The sequence below is a fragment of the Diabrotica virgifera genome, chromosome 8 (assembly GCF_917563875.1).
Source record: "Diabrotica virgifera virgifera chromosome 8, PGI_DIABVI_V3a".
NCBI classification, from domain to species: Eukaryota; Metazoa; Arthropoda; class Insecta; order Coleoptera; family Chrysomelidae; genus Diabrotica; species Diabrotica virgifera.
In genome coordinates, this window is record NC_065450.1 from 12,294,080 (window position 1) to 12,314,111 (window position 20,032).

The following is a 20,032-nucleotide window of genomic DNA, read 5'->3' on the forward strand; positions in this document are numbered from 1 at the left end:
ATGGCAGAAATGATAGAACGGATGAAATAAATGAACGCATCCTACTGGGTAATAAAACCTATTGGAACTACCAAAAATTCTTGAAAGAAAAACACATTAGTAAAACAACCAAATTAAAAATTTACAAGACTGCAATCAGGCCAGTGATCACCTATGGTGCAGAGACGATGTGCCTAACACAAAAAGATGAAATGAGATTAGAAATCTTAGAGAGAAAGATAATTCGACGAATAATGGGACCGGTGAGGATAAGTGTAGGCGAATTTAGAAGATTAACAAATGAAGAAATTAAAGAAGTCATCCAGGGTGAAGACATAATCAAGTTCGTGAAGGCGCAGAGGCTCAGGTGGCTGGGACACACAGAAAGAGCTAACCCAGACTCTACGCTAAAGCGAGTAACTGGCTGGAGACCAACAACAGGGAGACCAAAGGGAAGACCCAAAACAAGATGGAGAGATCAAGTCTTAGGAGACATAAAGAAGCTGAGAATCTACAATTGGAAGGAGCGTTGTAAGGACCGGAAAGAATGGAGAAAAGTTGTAGACAAAGCCAAGCCACACACGCTGCTATAATAATAAAAGACAACAGCGGACTGATTCTCCGCAACAAATGAATCAGAGAGCCCAAAAGGGCGGCAAACACTCCGCCAGGAGTGAATAAGCCATGATGATGATGAGGGTAGTATGAAGGATATAGGATAGATATTTTTAATATCATGAGCATATTATTCTGAGTAATACATACAAAGGCATGAGAAGACTCTAATAATTCGTAAGGATGTTCTTCGTCAATAAGTAGTGTATCGGGAGAATAAAGAGGAATTAGCGTATTTTGTAAATTATTCAAGAGTAAATAATTCTATATTTGGTTTATTTAGTTGGGAAAGAGTGATTGTTTTAATTAATTTTTGGATGTATTCGTTTATTGATTATTAATAAAGGCTAATTGTTGAGATATGCGATCTAAGGCATCCGAAACAATTTTATTATTGTCATTTATTTTTCTTAAAAGGTTATCAATTCCAGTAATGAAGGTATCTCCAAAATATATTTGTTTATTATATTTTGAGATTAATTCGTCTGGTTTTATTTCAATTGCACTGATATGTGTCGTTAAAAGTTCCATATCATTATTGTCGGGGTTTCCTGTGATAAATTTTATCGTTGTCCCTAAAATGTTAAGTAATTTTTTTTAATCTTGATTTACGGGTTATCTTATTTAAATTGTCTTCTGTTTCCGTTAGAAGATGTTTATACTGGTTATTTAGCAAGTTAATGGCTGTGACATTAGGCAATAAATTTGAAAAGGTTAACGAGCTATTTGTTAATATTTGTTATATGTTTGATAGATTAATTTGAATAATGTGTTTGTGATAAAGGGATATTGTCTTAGAAGGTTCAATTAATTCTTCGTAATATCCATTATTTGAAATTTTTTGTATTAGGGTCATTGACTGAAGATGTCGAAGCATCGACCTGCAAAAGGAATTTTTTACTTATAAGTTTTTTGTTATCGTTTAGCGTTTTTAAGATGGACAGTAGTTGTGTTATTCTTATCTGTTAGACCGATAATTTTAGTTTTAATTTGTTTCGTTGGCTTCATAGTATGATAAGGGGCTTTCAGTTTCGAATAATTTGTTGTTTTTCTTACGTAAATACATAGTTTGTTTAATATCTGGGATTGTTTCAGCTGATCTAATTTTGAAGATATTTTGAAGCAATTAAATTCTTATAAATCTTGAAAAATTCACTTTCTCTACATTTAACAATATAAAGGACAACATAGAAACCTGAACTTAACACTTACCAATTCAATAAAAAAATGGCAGTTAAAGATGTCATAATTTTTATTTTTCAGACGCTGTGCACATTGGAATTCTTTAACGCAACTAAGGAAAATGTTATAATTGCTGGAAAACTATCTGAAGATGTCGACTATACTAAGTTATCGCCACCAGAAATTTTAACAAAGGAAAAGGTAAGACTGGAATCTTTTTATACTTGTTTGTGTTTTGTGAATTACAAATAAAAAATTATTAAATAAAACTGCAGACAATAATGTATCACTCAATAAAAAGGTTATGAATCTATTTTTTTTTATTTGCAAACTCGCATCAGCCTGTATGGCTATTAGCGGAAATAATAGTTTTATTAACAATAACAATAACTATAGAATACTACAATTAAATTTTATATAAACAGTTTATTGCTTTTAAGTATTGAAGGATCACTTTGTAACCGCACTTTGAGAATAGTATTTTCAAATCATCCGGGATTCCGAATTGAACTCTTTCTGCACTGTGTAACGGACACTCCACTAATTAGAAGGTGTTTTATTGTCAGAGGGGCCTCACAAGTATAACATAACACTGCTGTTGAGGATCTCGTGTCATCAGATGTCCATGCGTGAGGCGGCTATGACCAAGCCGCAGTCGCGAGATGATCACTTGGGAAAAACGATTTGTGGAATTATCAGACCATCGTTGAAATGTTGGTTTTATCTCAAATAACTGCTTCTGTTTTTCATGCTATCTGCTATTCCATATATCAACTATTTTCCTGTGAAAATATGATTTGAGATCTGACTTCCTCTAAGGCTTCTCGAGCATGTTTATCTGTCAGTTAATTTCCAGCGATTCCAATATAAGGTGGAACCCACAGGAAAGCAACGTTTTTGTGATTTAGATTGTGCAATTCTTGTCTTATGGGTTTGGCCACAGGGTGGAGATTTTAGAGGTAATTTCTAAAGAATTTAATGAGAAAGTTAATTTGAGAACTTTTTCTAACGTGACTTAGGGCTTTATATATCGCAAAGAGTTCTCCTGTTAAAATAGTGTTTGTCCCCGCTAGTTTATATTTCTTTATTCCATTCTCTGTTATAAAGGCAGATGCTACACAATATTTAGTCTTTGATCCATCAGTTAATAACTGTTTGAATGAGGAAAATTGAGAAATTAAGGTTTGATATTTAGAAATAATTATATGACGATTGGTATCTTTCTTATTTTCTGACACTAGATCCATTATTAAATGAGGAGAAGATATTAGCCAAGGAGGGGGAGTTGGTATGAATCTATTTTCTTTTGGAATATCTAAGTTAAATATTATATTTATATCAGCCACAATTGATTGTAATGGAACCTACATTTTTAACCAATGTTTGATATTTCGATATTCATCCGGAATCGTTTTCAAAATGATTATTTTAAAAAATAATGAAGTGTTATTATGTCCAAAAACCTATATTTTTTAAATTGATGGATTACTTACTTTGACCTCGATTTTGTAGGCAAATAAGTGTGGTTTTAGTTGAAAATTCCGAGGATGGTGTTTTTATTATAAATAGGGGAGTACAATTAGAACGAAAATATGCATTGTTTCGGAAAAATTCAAACAAGCTTATATTTTTCTAAAACCTTTTTTTTAGTTTATATACTTGTTAAAGTAAAAAGTTCTACTCTCAGATTTGGCCGCTAATTGTTTGTTAATTGTTTAAACAATAGCAATTATTTTGTATAAATAATTTTAAAAATCGACAACCCCATCGAACAAGGTTGTAACTCATTTTTAGCGATTTTACAGGAGAGGGAAAAAAACGAAAACATGAATTTTTAAAAATTTGTAGCGAAATTATTAAACCCTTTTACACTAATGTGATATTTATATACATAATAAAGGATTACTGTGAGATGTATGCTTTGTAATTTTATTAGCTATTGAGAATCTTGAGTTTGATTGAGATACAACCTTGAGATTAGACATGAGTATTCGTAGAAAAAGGTTGTAACTCGCTTAACAACAATTTTACACTCTCCGTGTTAATTCTTTTTTCCGTTTAACTACTAAAAGGTTGTATGTTTTGAGTTATTTGCAATATAGCTACCAGAAAATTAGTTTTTATGGTATATTTAAATAATATATCAACTCACAGTTTACACAATTTTTATTGAAATTTATAAATTTTACAATAACAATAATATTCTATCACTATGAAAAAACCACGGTATAAAATATTTCAAATTTTTCGCATTTTTATTGTGTATCTGTAAATATTTAATTTTAAACCATATTACTTTATTACTTTACTCTTCTACAATTAATACCTACTTCAAAATTAACATGTGTGTCCTTAAATGGGTTAAAATTTAGAATTTGCTTCTGATTTATTTTAGTTACGGATTTAGGCTTGCCCTGATGCGTTGGCATATCGTATCATGGTTATCCATTGGTGTGGAGAATATTATACGACTCACTGTTTTTCCCTTTTTCTATAAGGGCATGCATTGAATCACCCTCGTTTTGTGAATGTGCTATTTCTAAAAATACATGTGTAATGTTAATATTAAACTTTTTCACTACATAGAAGTACGTAGCAAACACTATTCGATACTTATTTTGTCCACCGCAACTATCAAAAAGGAAAAAAACTCCGTAAATCCGTTTTTACTTTAATTTCGACAATTTGACTTATGAGATGCACCATATGTTTGACTACGTTATAAATTAAACGTACGTGCAACAAAGTTGTAACTCCTTTAAAAATCTTGTTAATCGTCAAGTATAAAGAAAGTAAATATTTAACATAGGGAGTATCCAGTGTTACTGCCTTTTACACGCTAAAATGGCACGCGCTAAGTTAAAATACAACTTTTTCCAATTAAGTATTAGCCAAACTATTGAGAATTAAACTATGTCGTTTATATTAATGTGTGCGCAATTCTTTGCTGAATTCGCCTGTGTTGAAATCTGAAAAAAGATGTAACTTGAGTTACAACCTTGTTCGATAGGGGTGTCGAAATATCGTTAAATTCATCATTTTGCTTTGATCAAATATGTTTCTTTTTTTGTTTTTGATTATGCTAAATCCGAATATGACATTGCAATTTGAAAATTCTTATACAGAAGCTCTTATACAGTATGTATGCGTAGCTAGGAACCACATGGAAAACATTTTTATTATCAATTTTACGAAAAATGTTATTCCTCATAAAATGCTCTGCATAGTCAAAAATCTAAAACTTAACCATCAGATATCAAATTTTATCAATTTCATACGAGTTATGTCAAAAATATGAATTACGTTAAAGAGTAAAGTACCTTTATATTCCAGAATATCAAAAAATGATATTATGAAAAGTTGTTTGAAATTAACAACTATGTCTAAATATACAATTACATCATTCTAATTGAAAAAAAAAATCAATTTTTTCTCAAATTACGGATACTTATCATTTTATTACAATTATGATATCTATTTTATTATCACTTTATGAAAAAAAGTTATTTTTCATAAAATGCTTGCCCTGGTCTAAAATCTAAGATACAACCATCAGATATCAAACTTTTTTAATTTTATACGAGGTATGTAAAAAATATTAATTTTTTTTAAGACTTAAGTGCCTTTAATATTCACAATATTTTAACTAGAAAGATGTAATTGAACACTAAAACAAAGTTTTTAATTCCAAACAACTTTTCTTAATAATACTTTTCGATATTGTGAAATGTAAAGGTACTTTACTCTTGAGTGAAATTCATATTTTTTGACATACCTCGTATAAAATCAATTAAATTTGATATTTGATGATTGCATCTTAGATTATATACGATGCAGATATCAATATATCAATAGGTTCCAAGTTACGCAGACATACTATATAAGAGCTAAAAAATTTTTTTACTGAACATTTATTATTGTTGAAGCTTATTATTAAATATATTTTAGGTAAGCTTTACGAAAAAAAGTTTTGATCCCTTTGTATATACATTTTTTTAGCTGGTAATTTTCAGCTTTTGTATTACATTTTTGTTATCTCTCTTAATTTTCTCAAAAAGAAATAGTTCGTTTTATTTCTAAAGTAAAATAATTCAATTCATTTTAAAGAATACATTCTAAGATTTAAAAAAGTACTTATAAAACTGTAATAGACCGGTTCAAACTTAAGTAATACCGTCTTAAAGTGGTGATAATTCTATAAAACTACGAAGATTTCAAAAATTACATTTTTTGAGACGTCATATTATTTGTATTAAATTTTTGAGATTTTTTTTAATGAAACATCATTTAGTAAGATGCTTGAAAAGTAAGTTGTGCAAAATTGAGAGTTTTATAAAAAAAATGTATTAGTTACACATTTTTAAATCATTTTTAAACAAAATTCATGTAAGGCTTATTTTCCGCCCACACCGTACTTAAGACCATACATTTTATTTCTTTTTATTATAATCCTAAGATAGCTTAATTATTCTTCTTTCATGTTCAATTTGTAAAATTTCATTTGATCCATTAGTTAAAGAATTACATTAAAATAACTCAACCATGCACTTCGCCGTACGCTAGTTTACAGTGCGCCAATGTTTGTGAGAAAGGTGATTTTAGCGCTATAAATAAAAAATTATAGAAGATACAAATTTAATTTTAGAAAAAATTTTATATAAGGTTTTTTTTGTAAAATTTTCTGAATTTTCAATGCTCCAGTTAGTTTTTTTTCTAAAATTTATATTTTCGGAGCTATTTAAAAAAACATCTGCTAATTTCGTAGTTCATTTGTTTAATACAAAATGAAGCATCCACTTCTCGAGTAGAACTTTTTGATATGTTGTTTATTAAACATGTATTAATGAAATTACATAACGTTCTATCTTGTTTGATTTTTTCCGAAGTGAAAATCTATTTGCACTCCCCTAAAAGATGTTTTTACCCTTACTATTTTTTAAAAAATCGCTTCTTGAAAACGACTTACAGAGATGAAATCGAAACGTCAAACAATCAATTATAAAATGTGATCCTCGCCGTAATCAATTGTGTCCCTATCCTATATACATAAACAGTATTTGAGTAAAGAAAATAAATAAGAAACCGATAGCAAGTATCACATATTTATTCATCTTCTTGATGTGCACATCCGTGACGAATTTTGGCGATCATTATGGCAATGTCTATTTTATCTGTAACAGTGCCGGCAAGCTGCATATACTCTGTGTTAAAACAGGTTCTGAGGTTTTTTAACCAGGATGTTCTTTTTCATCCTGGGCCTTACTTTCCAAATATTTGTCCTTGCATGATGGCTTGTATAATACTCTGGGATAATTAGCAAAATTCATGGAAAAGTTATTTACCAGCAATTTTATTGCTGGAATCGAATTATAAGATGCTATATATTAATAATATAGGTATGCAAAGTCCGCAGATAGTGTGCTACTTTTTTTATAAACAAAATGGCGCCGACAAATCGTATTTTTTCAATTATTGCTCTATAACTCCGAAGATTTTTTTAACTTTACAAAAAAGACACCCAAATAAAAATTCACCCCAATTAAATTCTGCATAGAGATATGTTTTTCACGATTTGCTCCGACGAAAATTTTCCTCGGAAAATGCGGGTTTTCCTAACAAAAACTATAATTTTCAAATAAAGTTTTAGGTAAGTAATTATTAATCAATAATTAAATAACTTAGTGACATCAAAGATTTCTTGGTATAGATTGTAATTCCAGAAGCCGGTGAAAATTAAACGAATATTTTAGCAACAATTCAATTGCTACTTAACAATTTACGATCGCAATAATAACCAAAATAATCATGATAAATTGATCAAATTTATAAAGATTATAGAGATGAGATGCTTGTTTAATATTTTATCGACAAAATATAAATTTTTCTTTTTTTGCATAATCTTTAAATTTTGAATAAAAAAATAGTTATAATACGTAGTCCAATTAGTAAAGTACAAAGAAAGGTTATTTACCAGCAATTTTATTGCTTTAATCGAACTATAAGATCCTATATATTATTAATATAGGTATGCAAAGTCCACAGATAGCATGCTACTTTTTTTTATAAATAAAATGGCGCCGACAAATCGTATTTTTTTCAATTATTGCTCTATAACTCTGAAGATTTTAACTTTACACCAAAAATACTCAATTAAAAATTCACCCCAATTTAATTCTACATAGAGGCATGTTTTTCCCGATTGGCTGAAAATTTTCCTCCGAAAATGTGGGTTTTCCCAACAAAATCTCGAATTTTCAAATAAATTTTTTGGGCCAGTAATTATTTATCAATGATTATATAGCTTGGTGAAATAAAAGCTTTCTTGGTATAGATTATAAATTCAGAAGTCGGTTAAAATGAAACGAATATTTTAGCAACAATTCAATTGTTAATTAACAATTTACAGTCGCAATAACAACCAAAATAATCATGAGACATTGATCAAACTTAGAAAGATTATAAAGGTGTGATGCCTATTTAATATTTTGTCGACAAAATATAAATTTTTCATTTTTTTGCATAATCTTTAAATGTTAAAAAAAATTGTTATAAATAAATTAACATTTCTTAGAAATTGTTTATTATATTCTAATTTTAAAAAATACTTGAAATGCGTATTTCATAGGTCTTGAAAATGAATGCTTTAAAAAAATTTCCAACCATTTGCAAAAATGTTAGGAAACTGCAAAATAAATATACGATATCTCCATTGTTTATAATTTGTTTTAATTGTTTCAAAGCTTAAAAGTGAGTCTATGGTACAATCTAATTACTCACAAAAAATGTCAAAAATTAGTGCAATGGTTATATTTTAATCAAAGATTAAAAAAAATTTTTCTTGTAATTTTTAGCGCGAAAGTAGGCTTGATACAGAGCCGGAGATAAAATGTTAACTCGAAGCGACTGACACGCTTAAACTCGCGCGAGTTGTGTATGTGGGCTGGTAGCTAAGGTACTCTATTATTCTACTTTCGCGCGTGTAAATTACAAAAAAATATATTTATAATCTTTAATTAAAATATAACCATTAAGCTGATAATCGATATTGTTTTACAAATAATTAGCTTGTACTTTAAACTCACTTCTACGCTTTGAAAGAATTTAAAAAAATAGTAACACCGTAGTAATCGTATGTTTACTTTGCTGTTTCATAACTTTTTTGCAAATGGTTGCAAAAAAGTTTTAGAGCATTCATTTTCAAGATATTTAAAATGCGCATTTTAGCTATTTTTTAAAATTATAATATAATAAGAACTTTCGGAGAAATGTTAATTGGTTTATAACTATTTTTTTAAACATTTAAAGATTATGCAAAAAATAAAAAATTTATATTTTGTCGACAAAATCTTAAATAGGTATCTCATCTTTATAAGATTTTAAAGTTTGATCAATGTATCATAATTATTTTGGTTATTATTGCGACCGTAAATTACTAATTAACAATTGAATTGTTGCTAAAATATTCGTTTAATTTTCACCAGCTTCTGGAACTATAATCCAAACCAAGAAGGCTTTTAAGTCACCTAAAACTGTATTTGAAAATTAAAGATTTTGTTGGGAAAACCCGCATTTTTCGAGGAAAATTTTCGTCGGAACAGATCAGGAAAAACACGTCACTATGCAGAATTTAATCACGGTGAATTTTTATTTGAGCGTTTTTGTTGTAAAGTTAGAATCTTCGGAGTTCTAGAGCAATAATTGAAAAAAACACGATTTTCGGGCGCCATTTTGTTTATAAAAAAAGTAGCACACTATCTGAGGACTTTGCATACCTATATTATTAATATATAGGATCTTATAATTCGATTCCAGCAATAAAATTGCTGGTAAATAACTTTTCCCAAAAATGGCCTATTCTCCGATAATCAGCCCAGACTATAAGGGTATATCCGGATTTATTTCGCATAATGTGTCTGAAGTACTATGACTTTTGGCATACACATAGATAACATAAAGAAAAAAGTGATATCATGCCGATTTGTGCTTCTACCCTGGGGGTGAGGACCACCCCTTCTCGGGGTAAGAAAATATTTGTTCAAAATAAGTCTGAAAGAGAATAAACTGACTAATTCCAAGCAACTTTTTTTCTATAGAGTTTTTCATTAATTCAATACTTTTAGAGTTATTTGCAAGTGAATATGATCATTTTTCAACAAAAAAAACACATTTTAGACGGATTTTCACAAAATAACTCAAAAATTAAGTACTATCAAAAAAGTATTCTTAGCAAAACTATAGCTTATATAATAGTGAAAAAATAGTGTATGTATGTATGATGTCTGTAGACCCAGTAGAAGTACATTTGTAGCTAATGACACGTAGGTTCTTATTCGTCAACTTACAAATCGGATATTAAACGTGGAATAACAAAAAAATGTAAGCACTTTTCCAGAAAAATTCATCACAACTGTAAAGTGTTTAAAAAAAGCTTTATTTTTGTTTTTTTTTTAATTACTAGCATCAAAAGTGACGAAGCTCCGCTCAAAATAAAGTTGGTCCCTTTTATGGCAAAAAATAATAAAAATCACCCCTAGTTAGCATCCGAAGTAAAAGAATCGTTACCACTTCACAATATATTTTACATAGGTATGTATTTTTATATTATCGGTAAGTTTCATCGGTTCATTGTGCTTATTTAAAAAAAATTGGTTTTACACTATGCTTTTTTTTAAAACAACTTAAAAATTGTCATTGATACCAAATATCTCAAAGAGTAAAAACTGTAGTTCTTACTTTAGAAAAAAGTTTTTGAAGTGAAAACTTCTTTAGGCACGTTGTGCGATTTTTGGATAGGGGAAAAAGCATTGAATTCGCGACCGTCATCGCGACTTTTGGATAGGGGAAAAAACATCGAATTCGCGACCGTCATTGCGACCGTCATCGCGACCGTCATCGGGACCGTCATTGCGACCGTCATCATATATAAATTGTATAGAGGTATTTAAATTTAAAATCAATGTAAAACCTATTTTAAGATGAGGAAAAAGGATTGATTTCGCGACCATCATCGCGACCGTCATCGCTTCGGCGAAATAAATTTTGTACATATATAGGTATAATATGTGTATGTATACATAAATTGTATAGAAGTATTTAAACTTAAAATAATTCTAAAACCTATTTCTCAATGAGAAAAATGGATTTATTTCGCGACCGTCATCTCTTCGGCGAAATAAATTTTGTACGTATATTTATTATGTGTATGTATATATAAATTGTGTAGGAGTATTTGAATTTGAAATAAATGTAAAGTCTATTTTGGAATGAGGAAAAAGGATTGATTTCGCGACCGTCATCGCGACCGTCATTGCTTCGACGAAATAATGTTTTGAAGTGAAAACTTCTTTAGGGACATTTTGCCATTTTTAGATGCGGAAAAAGTATTGAATTAGCGACAGTCATCGCGACCGTCATTGCTTCAACAGAAATACATTTTTGAAGTGAAATCTTCTTTAGGTACTTTGTGCCCTTTTTAGATGGGGAAAAAGTATTGAATCAGCGACCGTCATCGCGACCGTCATTGCTTCGACGAAATAATTTTTAAAGTGAAAACATTTTAGGTACGTTTTGCTCTTTTTAGACGGGGAAATTAGCGACCGTCATCGCGGCCGTCATTGTTTCGACAAAAATAAATTTTGGTAGTGAAAACTTCTTTAGAGACGTTTTGCAATTTTTTGATGAGGAAAAAGTATTAAAGTAGCGACCGTCATTATTTTAACGAAATAAATTTTTTAAGTGAAACTTCTTTAGGGACGTTGTGCCTTTTTTAGATGGAAAAAATTATTGAATTAGCGACCGTCTTCGCTACCGTCATTGCTTCCACGAAATAAATTTTTGAAGAGAAACTTTTTTAGGGACGTTATACACTTTTTAGATGGGGAAAAAGTGTTGAATTAGCGACCGTCATCGCTTCGGCTAAATAAATTTTTGAAATGAAAATTTCTTGAGGAATGTTGTGCACTTTTTGGATGGGAAAGAAGTATTGAATTAGCGACCGTCATCGCTTCGGCGAAATAAATTTTTGAAGCGAAAACTTTTTTAGGGATGTTGTGCACTTTTTAGAAGGAGAAAAAGTATTGAATTAGCGACCGTCATCGCTTTGGAAAAATAAATTTTTGAAGTGAAAACTTCTTTAGGGACGTTGTGCCCTTTTTGGATGGAGAAAAATTATTGAATTAGCGACCGTCATCGCGACCGTCATTGTTTTCGCAAAATAAATTTTTAAAGTGAAACTTTTTTAGGGACGTTATACAATTTTTAGATGGGGAGAAAGTGTTGAATTAGCGACCGTCATCACTTCGGCGAAATAAATTTTTGAAATGAAAATTTCTTGAGGAACGTTGTGCACTTTTTAGATGGAAAAAGTATTGAGTTTGCGACCGTCATCACTTTGCCGAACTAAATTTCGTACGTATGTATATTATGTGTATGTACATAATACTAAAAATAGCCAAATGATATCTTCCCGTAGACCAAATACGTCCGAGTTCGCGCATGATGACGTAACTGGAGACCAATTTGAATTTAAATTATTGCTAAAGTTAAATGGGATTTGTATGCGTTCTGTCATTAAATTATTCAATTAGCAAAATAATATTAAACGACTTTTTTGTGTTATTTGTTTATAAAAGACATTTCACTTTTACAAAGATGAAATTTAAAATACACATATCTTACAACCGCGAACGATTCAAACTAATCGGACGTTACGAACCATTAGGAACGTGCCGGTCTATAGTTGCGTCACGACTCCCCCTACCTTCAAGATGCGCAATATATTTTCTTCTTATTTATAGTATCATGTGTAAGTATACATAATAAGTAGCATAAAAAGTACGGAACGCGTAAATAATAGAGGTATAGCACTTTTTTTTGGATGGGGAAAAAGCATTGAGCTCGTAATTTATATACTATAAGAAGTTTTCACTTCTGTCGGCACTCCCATGAGTGCTTTAATTTTTTTTTATCTTTAAGACAAAAATTAGTTAAGATATCGCTGTCGAAAATTTGCATACAGTCCTGATTAGTGACTGGTTCAACCCTTTTAACTACAGCCCTTTCAAAACTAAGCACGGTGATTCTTACAAATCAGATAAATAATAAATATATAAGTAAAGTACATTTTAAAGCGGTAACGATTAATTTCATTTGGGATGTTAATTAGAGGATGATTTTTCTGATTTTTTTTACCAAATATAAGACCAACTTTATTTGAAAGGTAACTTGTTTAGTTTTGATGCTAGAAACTAAAAAAAAAAAAAAATAAAAGATGTGATGAGCTTTTCCTGAAAAGTGCTACGTTTTTTGGTTATTTCACATTGAAATATTCGATTTGAAGTTTGTCTAATAAGAACTTATTTTTTATTAGCTATAAGCCTGCTTCTCCTGTGTCTATGTACTTCATACATACACCAGTTTTTTTTAAATTTTTTGGCTATATTTTTACCACGAACACTTTTTCGATAAAATATTTACCTTTTTAGTTATTGCCGTTTAAAAACGTGTTTTTTTTTTGCTAAAATATTAACATAGTCACTCGCAAACAACTCTAAAAATATTAACTTAGTGAAAAAAGTAATGAACAAAAGTTGCTTACAATTGCCTAGTAAGTTTATCCACTTCCGGCGTTATTTTGAATGTATGTTTTTTTCACCCCCGAGGAGGGGTTGTATTTACCCCAGGGTCAAAGCAAACATTGGCACGATATCACTTTTTCCTTTGGCGTTGTTATCTATGTGTGTGCCAAAGTCAATATCACTGCAATGTTTTTTTTAAATCCGTGGGTTTTGCAATATTTTACCGTGAGTGAATGAACAAATATAATAATCTAAGATACGATGTAAGGTCGAACTTTACCTAGCTGTTTATCGGATAAAAATTTTTGGATTTGTAATTAAGCATGTTAACAATAATTACAAACAATAAGGAGTGCCCAATCTAACGTTGTTCTAACTATAATTAATTACTAATTAAAAAATGGCCTTTTTTAAATAAAAAAAATTAAAATAAAAAAATTAAAATAAAAAAAATTACAAAAAAGTTTTTTTGTAATTTTTCTTTAAAATTGATCGTTTTTGAGTTATAAACAATTTAAAACTGAAAAAAGAACCAAAGATTTTCAAGGCTCAAAAACACAAGTAAGAAATATAATTTTTGAAATTACGAAGAACCTAAATTCAAGCTCAAACCTTATTCTATCAGCTCCTGGACTTCTTTCATTTTGAAACATTGTTGTTATATGAGTTAGTGCCCATTTTCCCATAAGAAACGCTCCTCATTAACAATAATTAAAAACTAATATATTTTAGAATAAAACATGTCTATAAACCTTATCGGGACCTGATTAAAGAAGGTTTTGAGCTTGAATTTAGGTACTTGATGAATAGAAAAATAATATTTTGTACTTGTGTTTTTGAGCCTAAAAAATCATCATCTTTCGTTCCTTTTTCAGTTTTAAATTGTTTATAACTCTAAAACGCTTAACTTTAGAGAGAAATTACAAAAGACATTTTTTGTTTAGAATGATCCAACAAATCTGAGCGGGTCGTTTTTTAAAAAAAAAAAAAAAATTATTTTTAAACGCTTTAATTTAGTTCAATAGTTTGCGCCAAATCTTTAGACGTTAATTTGAGTGCCTTTACTCCAATGCAAATGAATGAAAATTTGCAGACATATGCATTCGCGGGAACAATACACGAATAATCAATAAAAAAAAATTTTATATGTTTAATAGTTGTTTAAATAAAAAAAAAAGATTTTAATGCAAAATGTTTAAATTCTCTGGTTTTTTACAATGTAAAAACTTAAAACTTTTACGTGTTGTAGCTAATGATATGAACTAGGTATACATAATTTCACTTTTTACGTTAATTGTTTACGTTATGCTTCATAAATAAAGTTTCAAATTTTTTGCCGATTCCGACTACTTTTCATGTTAGTACATCATATGTTTTATACACATATTTTAAGAAATATTGCGATATATTGTGAAGTTTGAAAAGTGTAAGACTAAAAAGTAAAAAATAAAAAAATATGAAAAAAAATTTTTAAGAAACGCTTTTATTTAGTTACGCGTAACTAAAATTAAAAATATTATAAAAAAATCAAGTAAAAAGCAAAAAGTAAAAAAAAAATTGAAAAAATCTAACACATTCGTTAAAGAAAAGCGTGGGGCGAAAACCGTTTATTCGATGAAGACGCGCCACGCTTCTCTTTGACGAATGTGTTAGATTTTTCATTTTTTTTTGCTTTTGAGTTGATTTTTTTTATATTTTTAATTTTAGTTACTCGTAACTAAAGAAAAGCGTTTCTTAAAAAATTTTTTTTCATATTTTTTTATTTAATGATCAATTACAGTTAGAACAAAATTCGATGGTGCACCCCTTGTTTTTGTAATAGTTAACATGCTAAATTAAATACATAATCCAAAAACTTTTATTAGATAAACAGCTAGGTAAAGTTCGACCTTATATCGGATCCTTTACTATAATAATATCCTTTATAGTCCAGGAGGCAGCGCTAAAAAATTTCTCTGAATTTTTTTTTCTCTGATTCTGGCGTTGGTTTAGAACTAGAACCTTTAGCCACGTAATTGTATAACTTATCACTAACTCAGGTGTAATGTGTAGTGTGTGTGTTGAGTAAGTGTCTTGTTACTTTGGAGAGTCGACGTCATTGTCTTTGCAAAGAGACGCTAATTGTATCCGAACGTCTGCGGTCCCTCCGGTGAGTACCCTCTGAATTTACTAAAGCTAGTTATTTCACAGTTGATTACTGTGATTGTGTAGAGAAACATACTGCGGTCAGTCAAGCGAAACGTAGAACAGGTGGTACAAGTTGCTTACCTGCGAGGTAATTAAATCCATTTACTAAGGCTGAAAATCAGTACACACATTCTAAATTGAATATAAATAAAAGGTATTATAGTCGGTCAGCTGTATGACGGGACAGAGCCGGTCGGTCGGCCCCAATGAATGTACATGGTTATTCACTATATTTTGACCCTCCTCTAGACTGCTTTATTTACAGAATTGGAAAAAAATGTAAAATAAAAACTTATTTAATTTTTAAATTATGATTTTTTGACATATACATCGTACTAATGACCAAATTTTTAGTGGATCGATTTTTTTTTCACCAGAGTGTATATATCGTACTAGTAACGTCATCCGTCTGGGCGTGATGACGTAATCGACAATTGTTGTAAATGAGAATAGGGGGTGTGTGCTCGCTCATTTGAAAGGTTATTCAATTCCCTATTCAGTAATATAAACATTAACATGATTGTTTGTACAGGGTGTTCAAGAAAAAATTTAATTAAATTAATTGTTAATTTATAATTCAAAAAAATTTTTGGATAGTGTATAAATAATGATCTTAATGTTTAAATAACTGCATAGACAATTGAATAACCTTTCAAATAAGCTAGCGCACGACCCCTATTCTCATTTAAAAAAATAGTCGATTACGTCATCACGCCCAGATGGATGACGTTACTAGTACGATATATACACTCTGGTGAAAAAAAAATCGATCCACTAAAAATTTGGTCATTTTTGATGTCTCGAATTTCCTAAACCTGTTGTCCGATTTAAGTTATTTTTTTACCATGTTATAGCCTTATTCATTAATAATATCGCTGTAATAATATCGTTGCTACACATGTAGACTGTCATTGTATACCGGGTGTACGAATCCAACTGTGTTTTTTTCTCAAAATTCGCATCACCCTGTGGACTATTCTAGCATTTATAAAATACTGAAATTAAAAACTAACTATAGTCCAGGTTTTCTTAACATTCTGTTTTTAGATTCATTCACTTTTGTTGGATAATAAAAAAGTTAGATATTTTAACAACTGGCTATGTTCGTCATCAGTACACGTGTGTTTTTAAATAAGTGCGACAAGCTTTAAAGGGTAATTTTACACGAGAAAATAATGACAGTTTACTTTATAATTCGCTTCGTTTCCGAGATACGGGATGTTCAAGTTTTTTTATAAACTGACGATTTATTTATTGCTTTAAAACCATTTGAGATATGCAAATCAAATTTGGTGCGTTTTAAGACGTAGTAATTGCACATGTTTTGACTTACAATTGAGAATTTAATATTCACGATTGTCGCGCAAACGGGTATTATGACCGATCGTATTACCTGTATGCACGCCAATGGTGAATATAAAATTCTTAATTGTATGTCAAAAACTGTGCAATGACTACGTCTTAAAACCCACCAAATTTGATTTGCTTATTTTATCTGGTTTTAAAGCAATAAATAAATAGTCAGTTTGAAAAAAAATTGAACATCCCGTATCTCGGAAACGAAGAGTTTGCGGACATATGATTATAAAGTAAACTGTCATTATTTTTTCATGTAAAATTGCCCCTTAAAGTTTGTCGGACTTATTTATAAACACCCTGTACTGATAACGAACATGGCCAGTTGTTAAAGTGCCTGACTGTTTTATTATCCAACATAAGCGAAAGAATCTAAAAACAAACTGTTAAGAAAACCTGGGGCTATTTATAGTTGGGTTGTCATTTCAGTATTTTATAAATGCTAGAATAGTCCACAGGGTGATGCGAACTTTGAGGAAAAAACACAGTTTGATTCGTACACCCAGTATACACTGACAGTTTAGCTGTCTAGTAACAATATTAGTACAGCCTTATTCTTTATGAATAGGCTATAACATGATAAAAAAAAAGAATGTGTGTACTTTGTACGCACGTAAGAAGTTATACTTCTATTATATGATTTCAACGAAATCAATATACTTTAAACAGTTTTTCTACTACTTTCCAAAAATTTTTATTAAAACAATACCAAAAATTAAAAAAATAAAAGAATAAAAGGCACACAAACACATTGAAAAATGCCACAAATGATTTCTGAACAATAATTGTTTCCAAAAATTTTAATTAAATACGTATTTTCTGAAAAAAATTATATAATAATATACTTACAATCATAAAATCTATAAAAAAAAATAAAAAAATGATATAACTTGCATTGGGCTTGAACGTACTTCCCGTGTATCCCGCCGTACGAGAGTTGAAGCGATTTCAAACTGCACCAACTTTGCGTATACGTCATGTGGGAATATACACAAACTGAACAACTTTTTGACATTTTGTTTATATGAATTTTTATTAGTTTGATTTTGTCGAATTAAAATACAACAATATATAGAGAAAGAAAACGATACATTAGATGAAAATTTGTAGAAAGTTTGTTCGTAATCAGATTATGTAAATTAAAGCATTACCTACCAGGGGTATAGCATAGCAAGTACTAGGTAAGTACATTATTTTTTTTACATTTTCCAAATAGGTATGAAGATAATTTTTTATTGGAATACAACTGAAAAATTTAGAATTACGTACCTGTGGCTTTTCAAAACTATTTAAAAAGTCACTCTAATTATAAATTTGATTTTATTTCTGTCCTCACAACAATAAAAACTAATATATTATACAACATTTTTGTTTACCGATAACCTCCATATTGAACAATTATTGACAGATCATTTCAACACCCAATCAGAGCCCGTATAAAGACTAATACCAAACTGTCGGTGTGCGAATTCGCTCAGATCAATATAAATTCACCCTCAATCTCAATCGCGCCTAAAGAAGTATAACTTCAAAAATCACTTAAATCGGACAACAGGTTTAGCAAATTCGAGATATCAAAATGACCAAATTTTCAGTGGATAGATTTTTTTGCACCTGAGTGTATGTCAAAAAATCATAAATCGAATAACTTTTGTATTTTAGATTTTTTTCTAATTCTGTAAATAAAGCAGTTTACTAGGGGGTCAAAATATAGCTGACCGACCGGCTCTGTCCCGTCATACAGCTGACCGACTATAATAACTTTTATTTAATTTCAATTTAGAATGTGTGTACTGATTTTCATCCTTAGTAAATGGATTTAATTACCTCCACAGGTAAGCAAATTTGACAAGCTGTCAGTACCACCTGTTCTACGTTTCGCTTGACCGACTGTAGTATGTTTCTCTACACAATCACGGGAATCAACTGTGAAAAAACTAGCTTTAGTAAATTCAGAGAGATTTTTCGGCGCTGCCTGTCCGTCTATTATGTTATGAAAATATTTAAATTTCTAAATATTTTATGTTTTTTAGGACGAATGCGTTGATCTTCTGGAAATGATCAGCGACAAAATCAACTCCAAGAACTCCGACTTCGTCTCTCACTTACTCCTATCAATTTTCAAGATGGCGGAGGTAGAAATAATCCCAATCGAACCCAAATCATCATCAGAGAGATATTTTTATAAAGTACACGTTCTAATTCTCTCGATAGTATTGTCGAAAATATTTCAGCATATACAATCGACGCCATCGTGACATCGAGACTGAATAGTTTAATAGTATAAATATATATGTATACATATCATTATAGTATATGGGCCGATACGCTATTTGTGAAATGTGTTTATTGAGAACATGGTGAAAGTGAAAATGGTTGTAGTAAAACTATAGGTAATAGTTTTATAAGAGTTTGGAGTTAATAAAATCAGGGTAACAAAAATCTAAAAATTTTACAAAGAATTTTGTTTCAGTTCTTATCAAGGCAGTAAAATAAGTAAGTTTATTCTTGTAAATAAACAACAATTCTAAAAGTGACTTTTGTTAGATGCCATATTCAGTATAAGTAAAAATAAACGGGAAGTAATAAACTATTTAGACATATGGACCAAAAGATATACTTAATATAACGGCTGAAGGTTCTTAAATAACGGGTACGTATGAACAAATGTGTAAGCTGTATAGTCCATTGATAATGGAAATGCATAGAAAGACATTCATGGAGCAAAAACGTCATTGAATTAGAACCATTCCCTAGAAATCAAACGTAGGATAGAAACCTCAAGATCTGCCTTAAAAAATTGTTGAGCTGTTCAAATTCCATGATTTATTAATACCCATAAAAGCAGGTTACTACGATGTTTTATCTTTCCTATAGTTAGTCGTGGACTCTCAAAATTGAGGCTTTTGAAATGTGGTTTTATCATCTAACCCTGAAAATATACAGGGTGTTTCATTGGGAAACGGAAATACTTTAATGGTGAATAGAGGTCACCGAGCCGGTTCTAGATATACTACTTTTATAATCGACTTTAATAGACTTTTATAACCGAGTTACAGGGTGTTTTATCGATTTTGCCCATTCCTTTCCTAAGCCATAAGTTTAGAACCACCCTGTATATTTTTTTGATATTTGGT

General features: G+C 30.1%; 1 protein-coding gene across 1 annotated transcript in view; it reads left to right on the plus strand.

The window, feature by feature from the left end:
• The window catches only part of LOC126889489 (uncharacterized), a 258,815-nt gene extending 239,030 nt beyond the window's left edge, over window positions 1-19,785 (plus strand). The window contains exons 10-11 of the mRNA XM_050657823.1: window positions 1,858-1,977; window positions 18,929-19,785. Of these exons, the coding sequence (XP_050513780.1) occupies window positions 1,858-1,977; window positions 18,929-19,153 (345 nt within the window). The 3' untranslated portion in view covers window positions 19,154-19,785. The remainder of the gene's footprint in view (window positions 1-1,857; window positions 1,978-18,928) is intronic.
• The last annotated feature ends 247 nt before the right edge of the window (window positions 19,786-20,032 follow it).